This window comes from Onychostruthus taczanowskii, unplaced genomic scaffold (assembly GCF_017590055.1).
Source record: "Onychostruthus taczanowskii isolate IOZ18803 unplaced genomic scaffold, ASM1759005v1 scaffold110, whole genome shotgun sequence".
NCBI lineage: Eukaryota > Metazoa > Chordata > Aves > Passeriformes > Passeridae > Onychostruthus > Onychostruthus taczanowskii.
Window position 1 is genome coordinate 720,947 of NW_024497630.1, and position 12,272 is coordinate 733,218.

Genomic DNA, 12,272 nt, shown 5'->3' on the forward strand with positions numbered 1-12,272 from the left:
GGTGCTCGGTCCTGCCGCGAACTTCAGCCGAGCACAGCTCGCCGGCCCGCCGCGGCCCCCCCGGGGGTCCCGGAGCCCCTTCCCGGCTCGGGGGCTGCAGGAGCCGCGGGACCCAGCGCGGGGGCGGCAGCTTCGGCTTCCCTCCCCCCGGCAGGGAGGAGGCCCGTGGGGGCCGCTTCGCCCTCCTGCGCTCCCCGGCCTGGGCGGGGGCTGCCAGCCGGGAACCCCCCTCTCTACGGCACGGGGGTCGCGGGAGGAGGGCAGCGAACAACTTTCACCCCCGGCCCGCGTCCGTCCCGGGGCAGCCGAGCCTTTGTCCGGGCTGGGGAGGGACCCCGGGGGCGCGGAGACATCTGGGGGGGTCCTGGCCCGGCGCCCCGGCCCCGCGGGCTGCTCTGGGGTCAGAAAGTGTGCGTGGAATAAATAAAAATAACCCTCCCAGGCTGGCTTTGGGGCGGCCAAGGGTTTTGTTCACGTTGTCCCAGGGTGCCTCGGGGGTGCAGGGTTTGGGGGGCTGGGAAGAGATGTACCCTCTTCCCTCCCTCCTTCCACGGCTTCTCCGGGGTCTCTTGTCCCCGCTTGAGGCACCGGGGCAGAAGGTTGAGAAAGTGGCTTTATAAACACTGACCAGATGCACTGATGACACTTTGAAAAAGGTTTTTCAAAGAAAATGAAAATACGAAAAAAAAAAAGAAAATTCCCGGGCTGTTTTTTATAGCGGTGAAGGCTTTTTACACGCTGGTCTGATTTCAGCCTTTTTTAATGAAACTTCATTGAAATGTAGTGGCTGAGCCTACAAACACTTTGGATCGTGTGGAGTTTTGTTGTTTTTGGGGTGTTTTTTTTACTTATTTTTTTTTAACCTTACAATTAATGAGTTAAATTTATTGGCCAGCTGCCCTTTGTAACCATGAATGAGTTCCTAAAAAAAAAAAGGCCAAAAAAAAAAAAGGAATCTTTTATCTCATCCCAGGCCTCTTTTCCTCCCTCCCAAAGAAATATTTTTCTATCATAGCAAGCTGGCCAAAAAGATCAATCTCCCTTTTGAAAAAAAATAATCTGTAAAATTAGGAAGAATAATATTTACCTATCTTGCAAGGTTGCCTGGAGGGCTTTATTTTTGCAAAAACACTCCGAAAACAAAATTTTTTTGTTTCCAGCCCCTTTTGGGAGTGGAGAGGTTCAGTTCTCACTGAGCACGGCCTGGCTGGGCATCCCCAAACACAGCCCCTGAAAAAGCAGCTGCAGGTGCTCGGCGACCCGAAGGAAAGAGCTGTAACATCAGACTTTTTTTTCTTTTTTTTTTTCTTTTTTTTTTTTTAAACAAAACTCGGCAAGGACAAGAGAGCCTCCTGCGGGGAGCAAGTGTGGGGGAAGGCGAGGGGGCGAGCTGAGCCAGACAAGCGCCTGAGTGATAACTTGCCTGAACCCTTTGATAAATGAGTTGACTCTTTTTTTTCCCCTTTTTTTTTTTTTTTTTTTCTTCTTTTTCCCCCTTCATTCGCCACACGCCAGGAACAGAATTGGCCTGAACTAGTGGAATTGGCAGCAAAAAACTAACATACAAGTGTGTCTGGTCAATAGAACGCTTGTTCCTGCCGCTGGGTGCTGTGTGAGGACTCCGACTGTGCTCTGGCCCCGGAGTTGGACGCTGCCGACACGCTCAGGGCTTTTCTTTTCTTGCCCCTCCACTCTGTCTTTTTAAAATATTCATCAATGGGGTGGGTAGTTTGCTGTAGTCATTAAAATATCTCTCTCCCCTCCCCCTCGCTCTCTCCAGGACTGCCACTGTTGAGTCTGTGGGAATATGAATCAGCAGCAGCAGAGAATGGCTGCAGTTGGGACAGACAAAGAGCTCAGTGACCTGCTGGACTTCAGTATGGTGAGCGAGCGCGGCCGGGGGGCTGCGCAGCCCCGGGGCTGGGAGCTGCACAGGGGAGGAAATGTGAGCCTGTAAATTGGACATGATGGGTTTCAGATGTGCCGTGTTTGTGTGCGTGCACATGTGCTGCAACTTGTTTATTTTCAAGTTAAAGCAAAGCCTCTGCCCCTCCTCTTCCCCCTCTTCCCCTCAAATGTGTGTTGTTCCCTCGCTGGGAAGGCAGAGAGGTTTCTTTTCTGGATGGGAAATTTTGGGGGAATTAGCAGAGTTGTGTGTTCTCTGTTTAAATGCTCACTGGGTGACTGTTTCTGCAGCCATGCAGAGATGTAACTTCAGTAGCTGATTAATCAAGCTTTTTTCCTCTCCCTAGATCCAGACTATTAAACTTTTGCTCCCACAGGTTATTTTGTCACAGTTTGAAATGTGTCCAAGCTCTCCAGCGCGTTATTTTTGCAGGAGTTGGACGCTTGTGCTCCCCATGCTCTGCTCTTCTGTATCCTGGAAACCTTGAGCTGCATTTAGGAGCTGTTTATTTTCAAAGAAACAGGACCTAAGAGTTCCCCCTGAAGGGTGTGCACAGCTCGGAGGGAGGAGAAGTCCCTTTAGTCACAGCAGAGTGGGGTTAGTCCCTGGCACATCCCGCTGTGGCACTGCCAGCGCTGCTGCCTCTCCTTGGCAGGTGACTTGTGGAGGGCAGAGCTGGTGTTCAAAGGCAAATAACTGTCTGTTGGGTTCCTCTGTTGTGTGCTGCACCCTCATGGCACTGCAAACGTGTGTCTTGCTGTCGAGATAAGCAAACGTGCTGCAGAGATAGAAACAGCAGCTCCAGGAGGAGGAATGGCCGTGAGAGTCACCCCAGCCTGGGTCACCCAGCCCACAGCCCTGCTGGGCTGATGTTCCTGCCCCGTGGAGGAGAAGGGACAAAAAGTGGTGGCAGAGCTAGGGTCACCTGCTGTCCCGGTGGCTGTGGCACCTGTGGGTGTGCTGGGGCTCATCTGCTTTTCTGCATCCGCACGCTGAGGTTCAGCCCTGGGAAATAAACCTTTTTCTGCAGGTGGGGGTTGTACCTGTCCTGACAGGGCTCTGTGCTGGAGGGGGCAGGGGCGTGTCTCTCAGCCCCCCAAGAGCAATTCTCCAGGAGAGGCCCAATTCTCCCAGTTTCGTACTTCTACTGGGAGGCTGGTTCTGTTAAATTGCTGGTGATGGGCTTTTCTGGCAGAATGTTTTAAAGTGGGTACAGGGACTACAGTGATGGTATCCCTGTAAAACCAGGAATCTGTTCAGGACTTCCTGTGGTTGTTTGTCCCTCTGAGATCCTGCAGGTTGGCAGGAGCCCTGGGGCTTTCCATCAACTGCACTTTGGGTCAGTAACCCAGAATCTGCTCCCTGATGGGGGCTGCAGCAGTTCCTGCTTTGCTTTTTATCCTCCTTGAAAAAAAAAAAAAAAAGAAATTCCATTCACCATTTAGAGCTTTAAAAAAACCCCAAGACCTTATTTTCCAATTTAACCAACCATCCTCATTTGCATGCCTAGAACTGTATCAGCAGGAGAAGTCTTGACCTGGTCCCTCCGTCCACAAGTGTTTCTGTCCTTGGAGGTGAATCCACACCAAAAGGTTAAATTTGGGTTTGCATTCAATGCTCTTCCACTGGTGTAATTCTGGGAAGGACCAGAACTCATCCTGTGCTTCTCCAAGGCTGGTGTGGAGGTGCTGGGGGTTGCTGCTCACAGCACCAGGGCCTGCGAATGTCATTTGCCAGCAAATGACTCGAAGACGTTCCCTGCAGGATCCATTGGCCGATGGGCTCCGGCGCAGCCTGGACTGCAGCCAGCTCTGTTTCACAAACCCTCATCCCCGCACACCCTTCTCTCTTTGCATAAAGGGAATACTAACAGCTCGCCTCAAGGATGAGGAGTTGAAATGGAAAAGCTTCCTAGACAGTAGATGGGTATGTTGAATAGGTGCTCCATGGTTTGCTCTCTCTGTGTCCTTGGGATATAGGATTTTTGACCACAAAGCTCGCTCTTCCAAGTGTATTTATATTTTTCTTTGAATAAACAGGAGTGGAGCATTGGTTCAGTAATCCTCTCCAGGAGAGTAGAAGGGAGGGAAAAGTAGAGATACTCAGAGCAGCTGGAAGCATTTGCTTCAGATCAGTATTTTGATTCCTTTTTTCTAGAGAAAATGTGTTCAGCCCCAGCAGTCTGTGGTCCAGCCCCGCAATATGTTTTGCTGTGCAGGGAGAGAATTTTAAGGCCCTAAGGGGGTGGCATGGCCTGCCTTGAGTTCCTGGGGTCAGTAAATGACAGGGTTTTTTGAGATGCTGCAAACTAGGCTTGCAGTCCTGAAAGAAGAGACTCATCCCCTCTTTAATAAAGAAATCTGTTTGGTAGATATTGAACTCTAAAGCACTCACCAAAAGCTTTGTGCCACTGTAATTTGCCAAAAAGGGCAAAAATCAAAGGAATCTGTAAGTGAGCACGAGTCAAAAGAAAGGCCCAGTGATGGTTTGGGGTGTGCATGGCAATACACTTACCTCTACCCCCGGATAAATTGCCTTTTCTAATTACCCCAAAGTGCGGGTAATTTGTAAGCTTGCCTTCACCACTGCTCCCTGGCAGCAGGCCCAGATGGGCTGCCAGAACTGGAGAGGAGCTTTCGAGAAAACATCCTGCCTATAGACCCAAGTGAGCAGCTCAGCCTATTGATTAGGCTGGGCTTTGCAGCTCAGCCTGATGGGCAGAGGCTGTGTATGGGGGGAGCTGCCCTTGGCCTGTGCTGTCGGGAGATGCTCAGCCACAAGGACTTGCATATGAGGAAAGGTTCTTGCCCCCGAGGGTGCTGGCACTGCCCAGGCTGCCCAGGGAATGGTCCCGGCCCCAAGGCTGCCAGAGCTGCAGGAGCGTTTGGACAGCGCTGCCAGGGGTGCTCAGGGTGGGCTTGTTGGGGTGGCTGTGCAGGGACAGTGGCTGGGCTGGATGATCTTTAAAGGCCCCTTCCAGGGTATTTCTCAGGATTCTGTGACTTTCTGTGGTTACTGGTTATCCCAGGCAGTGTCTCAGCTGTGCCAGCGCTGGTGTGCAGTGGGAAGGTGCCACACAGGTGTCCTGGCTGGGCTGCACTGCTCTGGAGGACAGGGACACCCCAGGCAGGGGACAGGGGAGCAGAGCAGCCCTGGGTGTGTTGGTGCCACCGAGCGCCAGCCGAGTTGGGAGCGGCCGCGTGCCAGTGCCAGCCGGGGGCTCTGGCAGGAGCGAGGTGCTGTTAACAGCCATGATTATTAGCAGAGTATTAACCATATGCTGCGGGGAGCTGCCTGGCAGAGGGGGTTTCTGGCTCACTGCAGGGTGGGCAGGGGCTTGAGCAGTCACACAGGACCTGCCGCTCATCGCTGCGCCCGCGGCTGCTCCCGCTGCGCCGCGGCTCTCGCGGCTCCAGCCCCGGATCCGGGAGTGGGAGCCAAAGTGTTGGCAGCAAGCAGGGCTGGAGCAGCTCCTGCTGCTCCGCTGGAGGATGCTGAAGCCGTGCCCTGCTCCGGCCAAGGCCCAGTGCCTGCATTTCCATGGTAAAACTCGGAGTGTTGTTCAGAGTGAAGCAGCTGTGGAGTTTAAAGTTTGACTGCACACACAGTGGGCATTGGGACTGTAGTCAGGAAGGTCTGCCTTAAGTGAACATGTATAAAATGTTCTGCTGGCAATGTATTTTGAGTCAAATTCCCTCTTCTCCCCGAATTAACAGCTGGATTCTTTCCATGCTGCAAAATAGATTTTGGGTTTGGAGTTCAGGCCTGAGGTTGGTTCAGCCTGGAGTTCATCAGGTGGGAGAGGAGAGAGAATGAGCACTGATTTAATTTGAAAAGAAGTGCACTTCTAGATGTGCACAATAAATGACATGCTGCTTGATGCTCCTCATTTCTGGCAAATTCCCTTTCTTAGGAGTTTGCTGTATGAAGTGTGGGGTCTCATGGCTATAACCTCCTCAGGGGAGGGTGCAGGCATTTGGATCTTCTCATGCTCTGGATTTGCCTGTTTTACCCAGGGAGAAATGAAGGGAGAATGAATTCTTTGGAAGGGGTGGAAATTGAGCTAGGAGGGAATGAAGTTGTTGTCAGCTCTCAGGGAGGCTGGAGAGAGGACTTGAAAAACCAAATACAGCAACTTAAGATAGGGGATTTTACATAACCGTTTAAATCTACATTATTCAAATCTAACAAAGGCCAAGTAATGACCCAATTACAACCCTTGTGAGCTCATGCCTGGGTCCCTTAATGCCTGGGTCCCCTGGTAGGTGCCAGCTCCGGTTCATCTCCTCCCTCCCCCCAGTTTATTTTTAAAGCAGCATTTAAAACAGAAAGGAAATTTGCAGTGGGTGGATGAACTTTGCCTCTGAGCAACACACGCCAGCGAAGGCACTTCACGTATGACTTGTGCCGGGCTCCTCGGGGCAGCTTCAGCCCACACCACAGTGGAAAAAGAGGCTGGGAGCAAGAAAAAAGCCCAAAACGCCTCCTGTAGTTGGCATGTGATAGGTGTGGAGGGGTAACTTGGGGTTCTCTGCTCCCCATCACCCTTGTGTGACAGCATGAGGTTGTGTCAGGGCTTGGCATGGAGCTCAGGGAAAGGTTCTTGCCCCCGAGGGTGCTGGCACTGCCCAGGCTGCCCAGGGAATGGTCCTGGCCCCAAGGCTGCCAGAGCTGCAGGAGCGTTTGGACAGCGCTGCCAGGGGTGCTCAGGGTGGGCTTGTTGGGGTGGCTGGGCAGGGACAGGGGCTGGGCTCAATGGCTGGATCTCTTTCAGCTCAGGATATTCCAGGATTCTGTCCTTTAGCATCTCTACTTGCCCTGCTGCAGGAAGGGGTCCATGCCTCCTAAATCCCCTGGGGAGGGAGAGCAGGAAGGTGTTGCATCAGCCTCAAAATCTCTCTCCAAGCAGTTGGAGGAGGGGAGGGGTTCCCTGGGCTGTGTGAGGGTGTTTTGGGGGTGCTGGGCATTGCTGCCCTGGGGGGACACTCCTGTCCTGCAGAAGCAGAAGGTGCTGGGTGCACAATGGAACAAGGCTGTTCCTTTTCTCCGTTCATGTTTGCTGCTCAGACCTTGTGATTTTCAGCCTCAGCAAATGCTGAGCAGAAATGCTCATGAAAAGAGCCAGCAGTGCCTTTTTTTTTTTTTTTTTTTGGGGGGGGGGTTGTTTGTTTTTGGGTTTTTTGGGGTTTTTTTTGCTTGAGTGTGCTTTTTGCTGGTCGGTTCATGGTGCATCTCTTCCCCCCTGCTCGCACATGCAGACCTGCCCCATGCCACTTGGCAAAAAGGGAGCTTGATCTCAATCTTCTTCCCTACCTTGAGAAGAGGGAGTGAGCACAGGCAGGGTGGGATCAGCCACCTAAGTTCAATTTTTAGCATGATTGGAGATGTTTGCAGAGCCCCCCTCCTGCCCTGCAAGGGGGAGGGGATGCAGGGAAGCCCTGCAGCAGTGCAGAGGAAGGTGAGCTGCAATCTTTGGGGTTTGTTTTTATTTTCTAGCCCAACTTCCTGAGGAAACAAAGCTCATCCGATGGTGGGGCTGCTGGGCCACCCCAAACACCTCGGGAGCCCCTGGGGTGAGCAGCAGCCTCAGGGCACATCTGAGGGGGCCAGGGGGCCATGTGCAGGCAGGTGAGGGCAGGTGTGTGCAGGCAGCTGGATGAACACGAAACACTGTTTACACCTTTTAAATCCATGTATAAAACATCTACACCCTGCATGCATATATATGATCCCAAATTTGTGCTCTTTATGAATGGCAGTTGGTTCCTTAACTGCTCTCTTTGCATCTCTACCACATTTAACTGTTTTTTGTTGGGTTTTTTCTCCTCCCCAGCATTTGCGAAAACAAAGCTGGGCAGACGGTTGTGTACAAAGGAATGTTTCTGACCACAGCCAGACATCAGCTATGTCAGGGCATGAAACGCTGCCTTTCTGTAGGCTCTTGTGCCATTACATTGTTTAATCTTCAAAGCATTAAACTTTTGAGTTACTCAGACATTACAAAGCTAAAAATAATAAAAATTCAAATGACTTGGTGGTGAAAGTATCTTGAGTAGAAAAAGGATATTAAAATGTTAATTCACTGAGCATTTTTCCACCAGTTGTTTTATTGGCTGGAGCTCCATTTGTGTGCAGGAGAATTAGTTTTCTTTTCTGCTGCACGCAGGTGCATGTAAATTATTAAATAGCAGCCTCTGAAACTCTCCCAACTTTTATTAAAAATATTTATACAGGTTAGGTGACAAGGTGTGTTTTTGAGGAAGCTCCTGGCAGGAGAGGCCCAGTTGTGATAATGAAGCTGTAGTGGTAGAGCAAACAAGTCCCCAGAGCGACCAATTCTGCGAAATATATTAATTTTTTAAATCATGAGTAACTGTATTTGCCCTTGGAGCAGCTTCCTCTCCCCAGGCCCCAGGGCTGTGTCAGGGTCTGGTGTTGCTGGAGCCCCCAAAGCAGTGGGGTGGGAGCTGCACCATGAGGCTGGGGCTGATCCGTGAGCCAAACCCACAGGCAGCCCTTGTCGTGCCCAGGCACTGCACGTGGCTGGAGGTGTGGGATGGGACCAGGACTCCTGTGGGAGCTGGGACAGTGAGGGATAAAACAGCTTTGCTGTCATTATCCTGCTGGCTTTCTATGAATGGAGTTGGCCTTTCCCCAGGGCTCACTGCAGCCAGGGTGAGCAACTTTGGGATGAAACTGTTGGTTTGGACCATAGCAGGGATGCTCCTTGGCTGGTTTCCAGCTGCCCCTGCAGAAGCAGGGGTTGTACAGGTGGGGGTGTGTGTGAGAGCAGGGCTGTGCCTCCCTCCTGCCCCTCCTGAGTGATGGAGCAGGGACACGAGGAAAGGTTTATGCATCAATAACGGGCTGCCTTCCCCCTCCCCTCCCCCGGTGTGACCCCTTTGCAGCAGCACAGTAAAACCAACATACTGAAATCTCTTTTCTCTTCCCTTCTCTCTCATCTCCTTGTTTTTCTAGATGTTTCCCTTGCCAGTGGCTAATGGAAAAAACAGACCCACGACCCTTGCGAGCACTCAGTTTGGAGGATCAGGTACTGTCATCTTTTTTTTTCCCCTCATACCATAATGTTTCTTGCAATAAATTTGTGTTTTGTTCCAGAGATGCCTTAGGGGAGGGGGTTGTGTATTTTGGTGATGTATTTTTCGGGTGGTGCTCTGCTGCTGTTTCTCTGGATGGTTTCCTTGTTGCTCCATGTGTCCGTGCAACGCTGCTCTTGCTGAGCTGTCTCCCATGAAGACGTTGCTGCCTGAGCTGGAGGTTGTTGTCCCACTGCTCCAGGAGCCTGGGAGCAGACAGGGCTGGTCTCTAAGCTGCTTAGATGTGTCTGCACTGCCCTGGAAGACTTTTGCTGTTTCTCTCTGAAGACAGGTGGTGGTGGTTCATTCCTGGCACACTTTGGGGGTCTGCTCCATGCAGCCCCTCCAGCAGCTCACTGCTGTTGGGTGGGATCTCAGTATTCCCAAAGGGATCTTGCAAAGCCATCCAGGGTGCCAAGAGGGGACCAGGGATGCTGACACTCAAGGGCTTTGGGAGCAGGGGAGTGGGGATGAGTGGGATGGAGAAGTGGCTGCTATTGGAGGCTGAAAATGTGCTGGTTGGTTTGAGGCTCAGCGGGAGGATAGCTGGACAGTGCTGGGCCAGGGTTTTAATGCCCAGGGAAGCTGCTCTGTGCAGGGCTCACACAGCCCCTGGCATGAGGGAAATCCAGCTTATCTGCCCTTCTTGCTGAATACTTTGTGGATGGTTAAAACTCGACCTTCCCTGCCCTGGGCTGGCTCCAGCTGTGCAAGGGAACTCCTGGCTGTGCTGTGACACTGTGAGCATCCCAGAGACTGGGCTGGGATTTCTGGAGAGCAGCTTTGCTGCCCCAGTGGGGCACTGGGGAACCTACAGCAGCAGGGTGGCAGCTCTGCCCTGCCTTGTCCTGCCCTGCTCCTGTCCTCCTGGACCAGGGAAATGTGATGCTCTCTGACTGAGCTGGTTAGCTGCATGTCAAGATGGTTTTGAGCAAACACTTTGGCAGGGAGGGAAGCTGTTGAGTGGGTGCTGGAGGAAATTGGAGGGGAGAAAACTCTCGGGTTAGCCCAGATGGAAGCTGATCTCTTCAGTGAGTGTTCCTTGTGTGCCTTCTGCTGTTAAAATAATCCACAAAAGACGTGCTACACGCTGGGGGGAGTAGAGCAGTGCAGGAGCTCCCATTAACCCATTTCCTGCTCAGAGCCTGCCTTGGCTGCCAGCTCCGTGGTGCTGGCCAGGAGCAGAGGTTGGAGCGGGGCTCTGCAGCACAGCCAGACCCCCCTCCAGCCCAAATGACACCAAATCTTTGATTCTCCCCCCACCCCTTCTTTTCTTTCGGGTGAGTGAAAGGTAATGTTGACACCACCCTTCCTCTGGGCTGCTGCTCTCTGGGCCTGACTGGGAGCAGTTCATAAAAACAGAGCACTGATGTTACACAACTGCACTGAGGGACGTTGCACATTCCCTGCTGTCCCAGCCTCGGACACAGCGGAGGCTCCCTCATCCTGCTGCATGCATCCTGCCTTGGGAATGCAGCTCAGGGCTGGATGTAGGGCAAGAGCTTTGCTCCAGCAGCAGCTTTATCCCTTGGTCAGCCATCCTTGGCCTTACCTGGAGTTCAGGGGACAAATTTCACCTAAGTGTCAGCTTTGGGACTTCTTCCTGCTCCTGCATCTTTGACTTTTTGCTGGTGGGTGAATAACTGCAGTAAGACATTAGTGAGCTGTGCCATGCAGAAGGCTGTGCTCTGCCTGTTAGAAGGATCCAAGGTGTCTAAACAAGGCCCTAGAAAATGGCAAGAGGTTGTTCTCACAGACTGTTGGTTTGTTGCTTTAGCTTTATTCACTGATGCAATCAAGTACTAGTTAGAATTGCAGAATCATGGAAGGCTTTGGGTTGGAAGGGACCTTAAAGCTCATCTTTTTCCATCTCCTGCCGTGGGCAGGGACACCTTCCACTAGCCCAGGCTGCTCCAAGCCCCTTCCAACCTGGCCTTGGTCATCCCCCAAGGTATTTAATTCCCCAAGACACAGGCAGTCATCCAGCTCAAAATTTGATTTGAATTTGAGTCGTCATTACCCTTGATGTGGTCAGAGGGTGGAGATGGTACTTGGATTTGGGGATCTGGACTTGCAGAGGGAGCAGAGCACCTCACAGCCACAACATAACCTGGACCTGGAGGTGATCACCCTAAATCTTGCCATGCAGGAAGGCCTGGGCTTCTTCTTTAATGTGCCACATGTGTTCTGAGCACTTCTCAGTCAGGGGCCTGGACCAGCAGTGAAGGCAGTGCAGCATTTCCCCTCTGCCTGCAAAGGAGCAGCAAACACTAATTTGTCTGAGTCTTAGCTCAGTGCTGTGCACCACAGTGCCAGGATCTCTTTATTTGGGCTTGTGGTAACCTCAAGATAACAAACTGATGTTGTCTCGTATGCCAAGAAATATTGGTGTTTTATCCTTCCCCCAGGACGGGAGCCAGTCACTGGGTTGGTGTAATTGGGTTGGACATGGGAATTCATGATCTCCCTCTTCCCATCTCCTTGTGGAAATGCTGGGACAGTGTGCAGCTTTTATTCTTTTTCCCCTCCAGAGGAGCTGTTATCTTCAGGCTCTTTCCTCCCCAGGGAAGTGAGGAGGGAAGGGAGCAAAGCACTGACTGATCAGTCGTGGCCAAAATGAGATTTTTGCTTCCAAAGCCCAGCTGGTAAATAAAGGAACAGAAGCATTTGAAACAGGCAATCCCAGTGATAAAATTGTCCCAAATTCAAATCCTTTTCAAATTCTAAATTTCTTTACCAGAAGTGTTATTAACCATTGGCTGCCCAGAGCAGGGATGGAATCACTATCCCTGGAAGTGTTCAGAACAGGTGTTGATGTGGCACTTGAGGACATGCTTTAGTGGTGAACACGGTGCTGGGCTGACAGTTGCACTTGAACATCCTAAAGATCTTTTCCAACGTTAACAATTCCATGTTTCTAATAACTGCCCTGGCCAAGCTGCTGATGGCCCCTTTACCAAGGGAACCCCTTTTTCTCCCTGAGGCCAGAAAAATTCAAAGTGTTCATGCAAACACTCCAGCTTCGAGATCCCTTTGCTTTCCTATTTACCTCCTGCTTTTATTTTAAGCCCTGCCACTGTTTCCCTCATTTCTGTCCTCAAATGCTCCGGGGAGGAACTGGTTTCGCTCCCCCGCCGCATGGACAATTCAGCACCTCCGCTTTGCCTTTTCTTGGCAAGGAGAGACCCAACAATTGCCACAAGGATGGAGCTGACGTCACCCAGCCCGTGGCTGCAGCATTTATAGCACATATAGGTCACCGCGGGAAG

General features: G+C 51.8%; 1 protein-coding gene across 10 annotated transcripts in view; it reads left to right on the forward strand.

Moving 5' to 3' along the window:
• The window catches only part of TCF3 (transcription factor 3), an 82,574-nt gene that overhangs the window by 405 nt on the left and 69,897 nt on the right, over positions 1 to 12,272 (forward strand). For all 10 annotated transcript variants that reach the window (XM_041423708.1, XM_041423736.1, XM_041423727.1 and 7 more), the window contains exons 2-3: positions 1,781 to 1,882; positions 8,885 to 8,957. In XM_041423708.1, coding sequence (XP_041279642.1) covers positions 1,808 to 1,882; positions 8,885 to 8,957 — 148 coding nt within the window. In that variant the 5' untranslated portion in view covers positions 1,781 to 1,807. The remainder of the gene's footprint in view (positions 1 to 1,780; positions 1,883 to 8,884; positions 8,958 to 12,272) is intronic.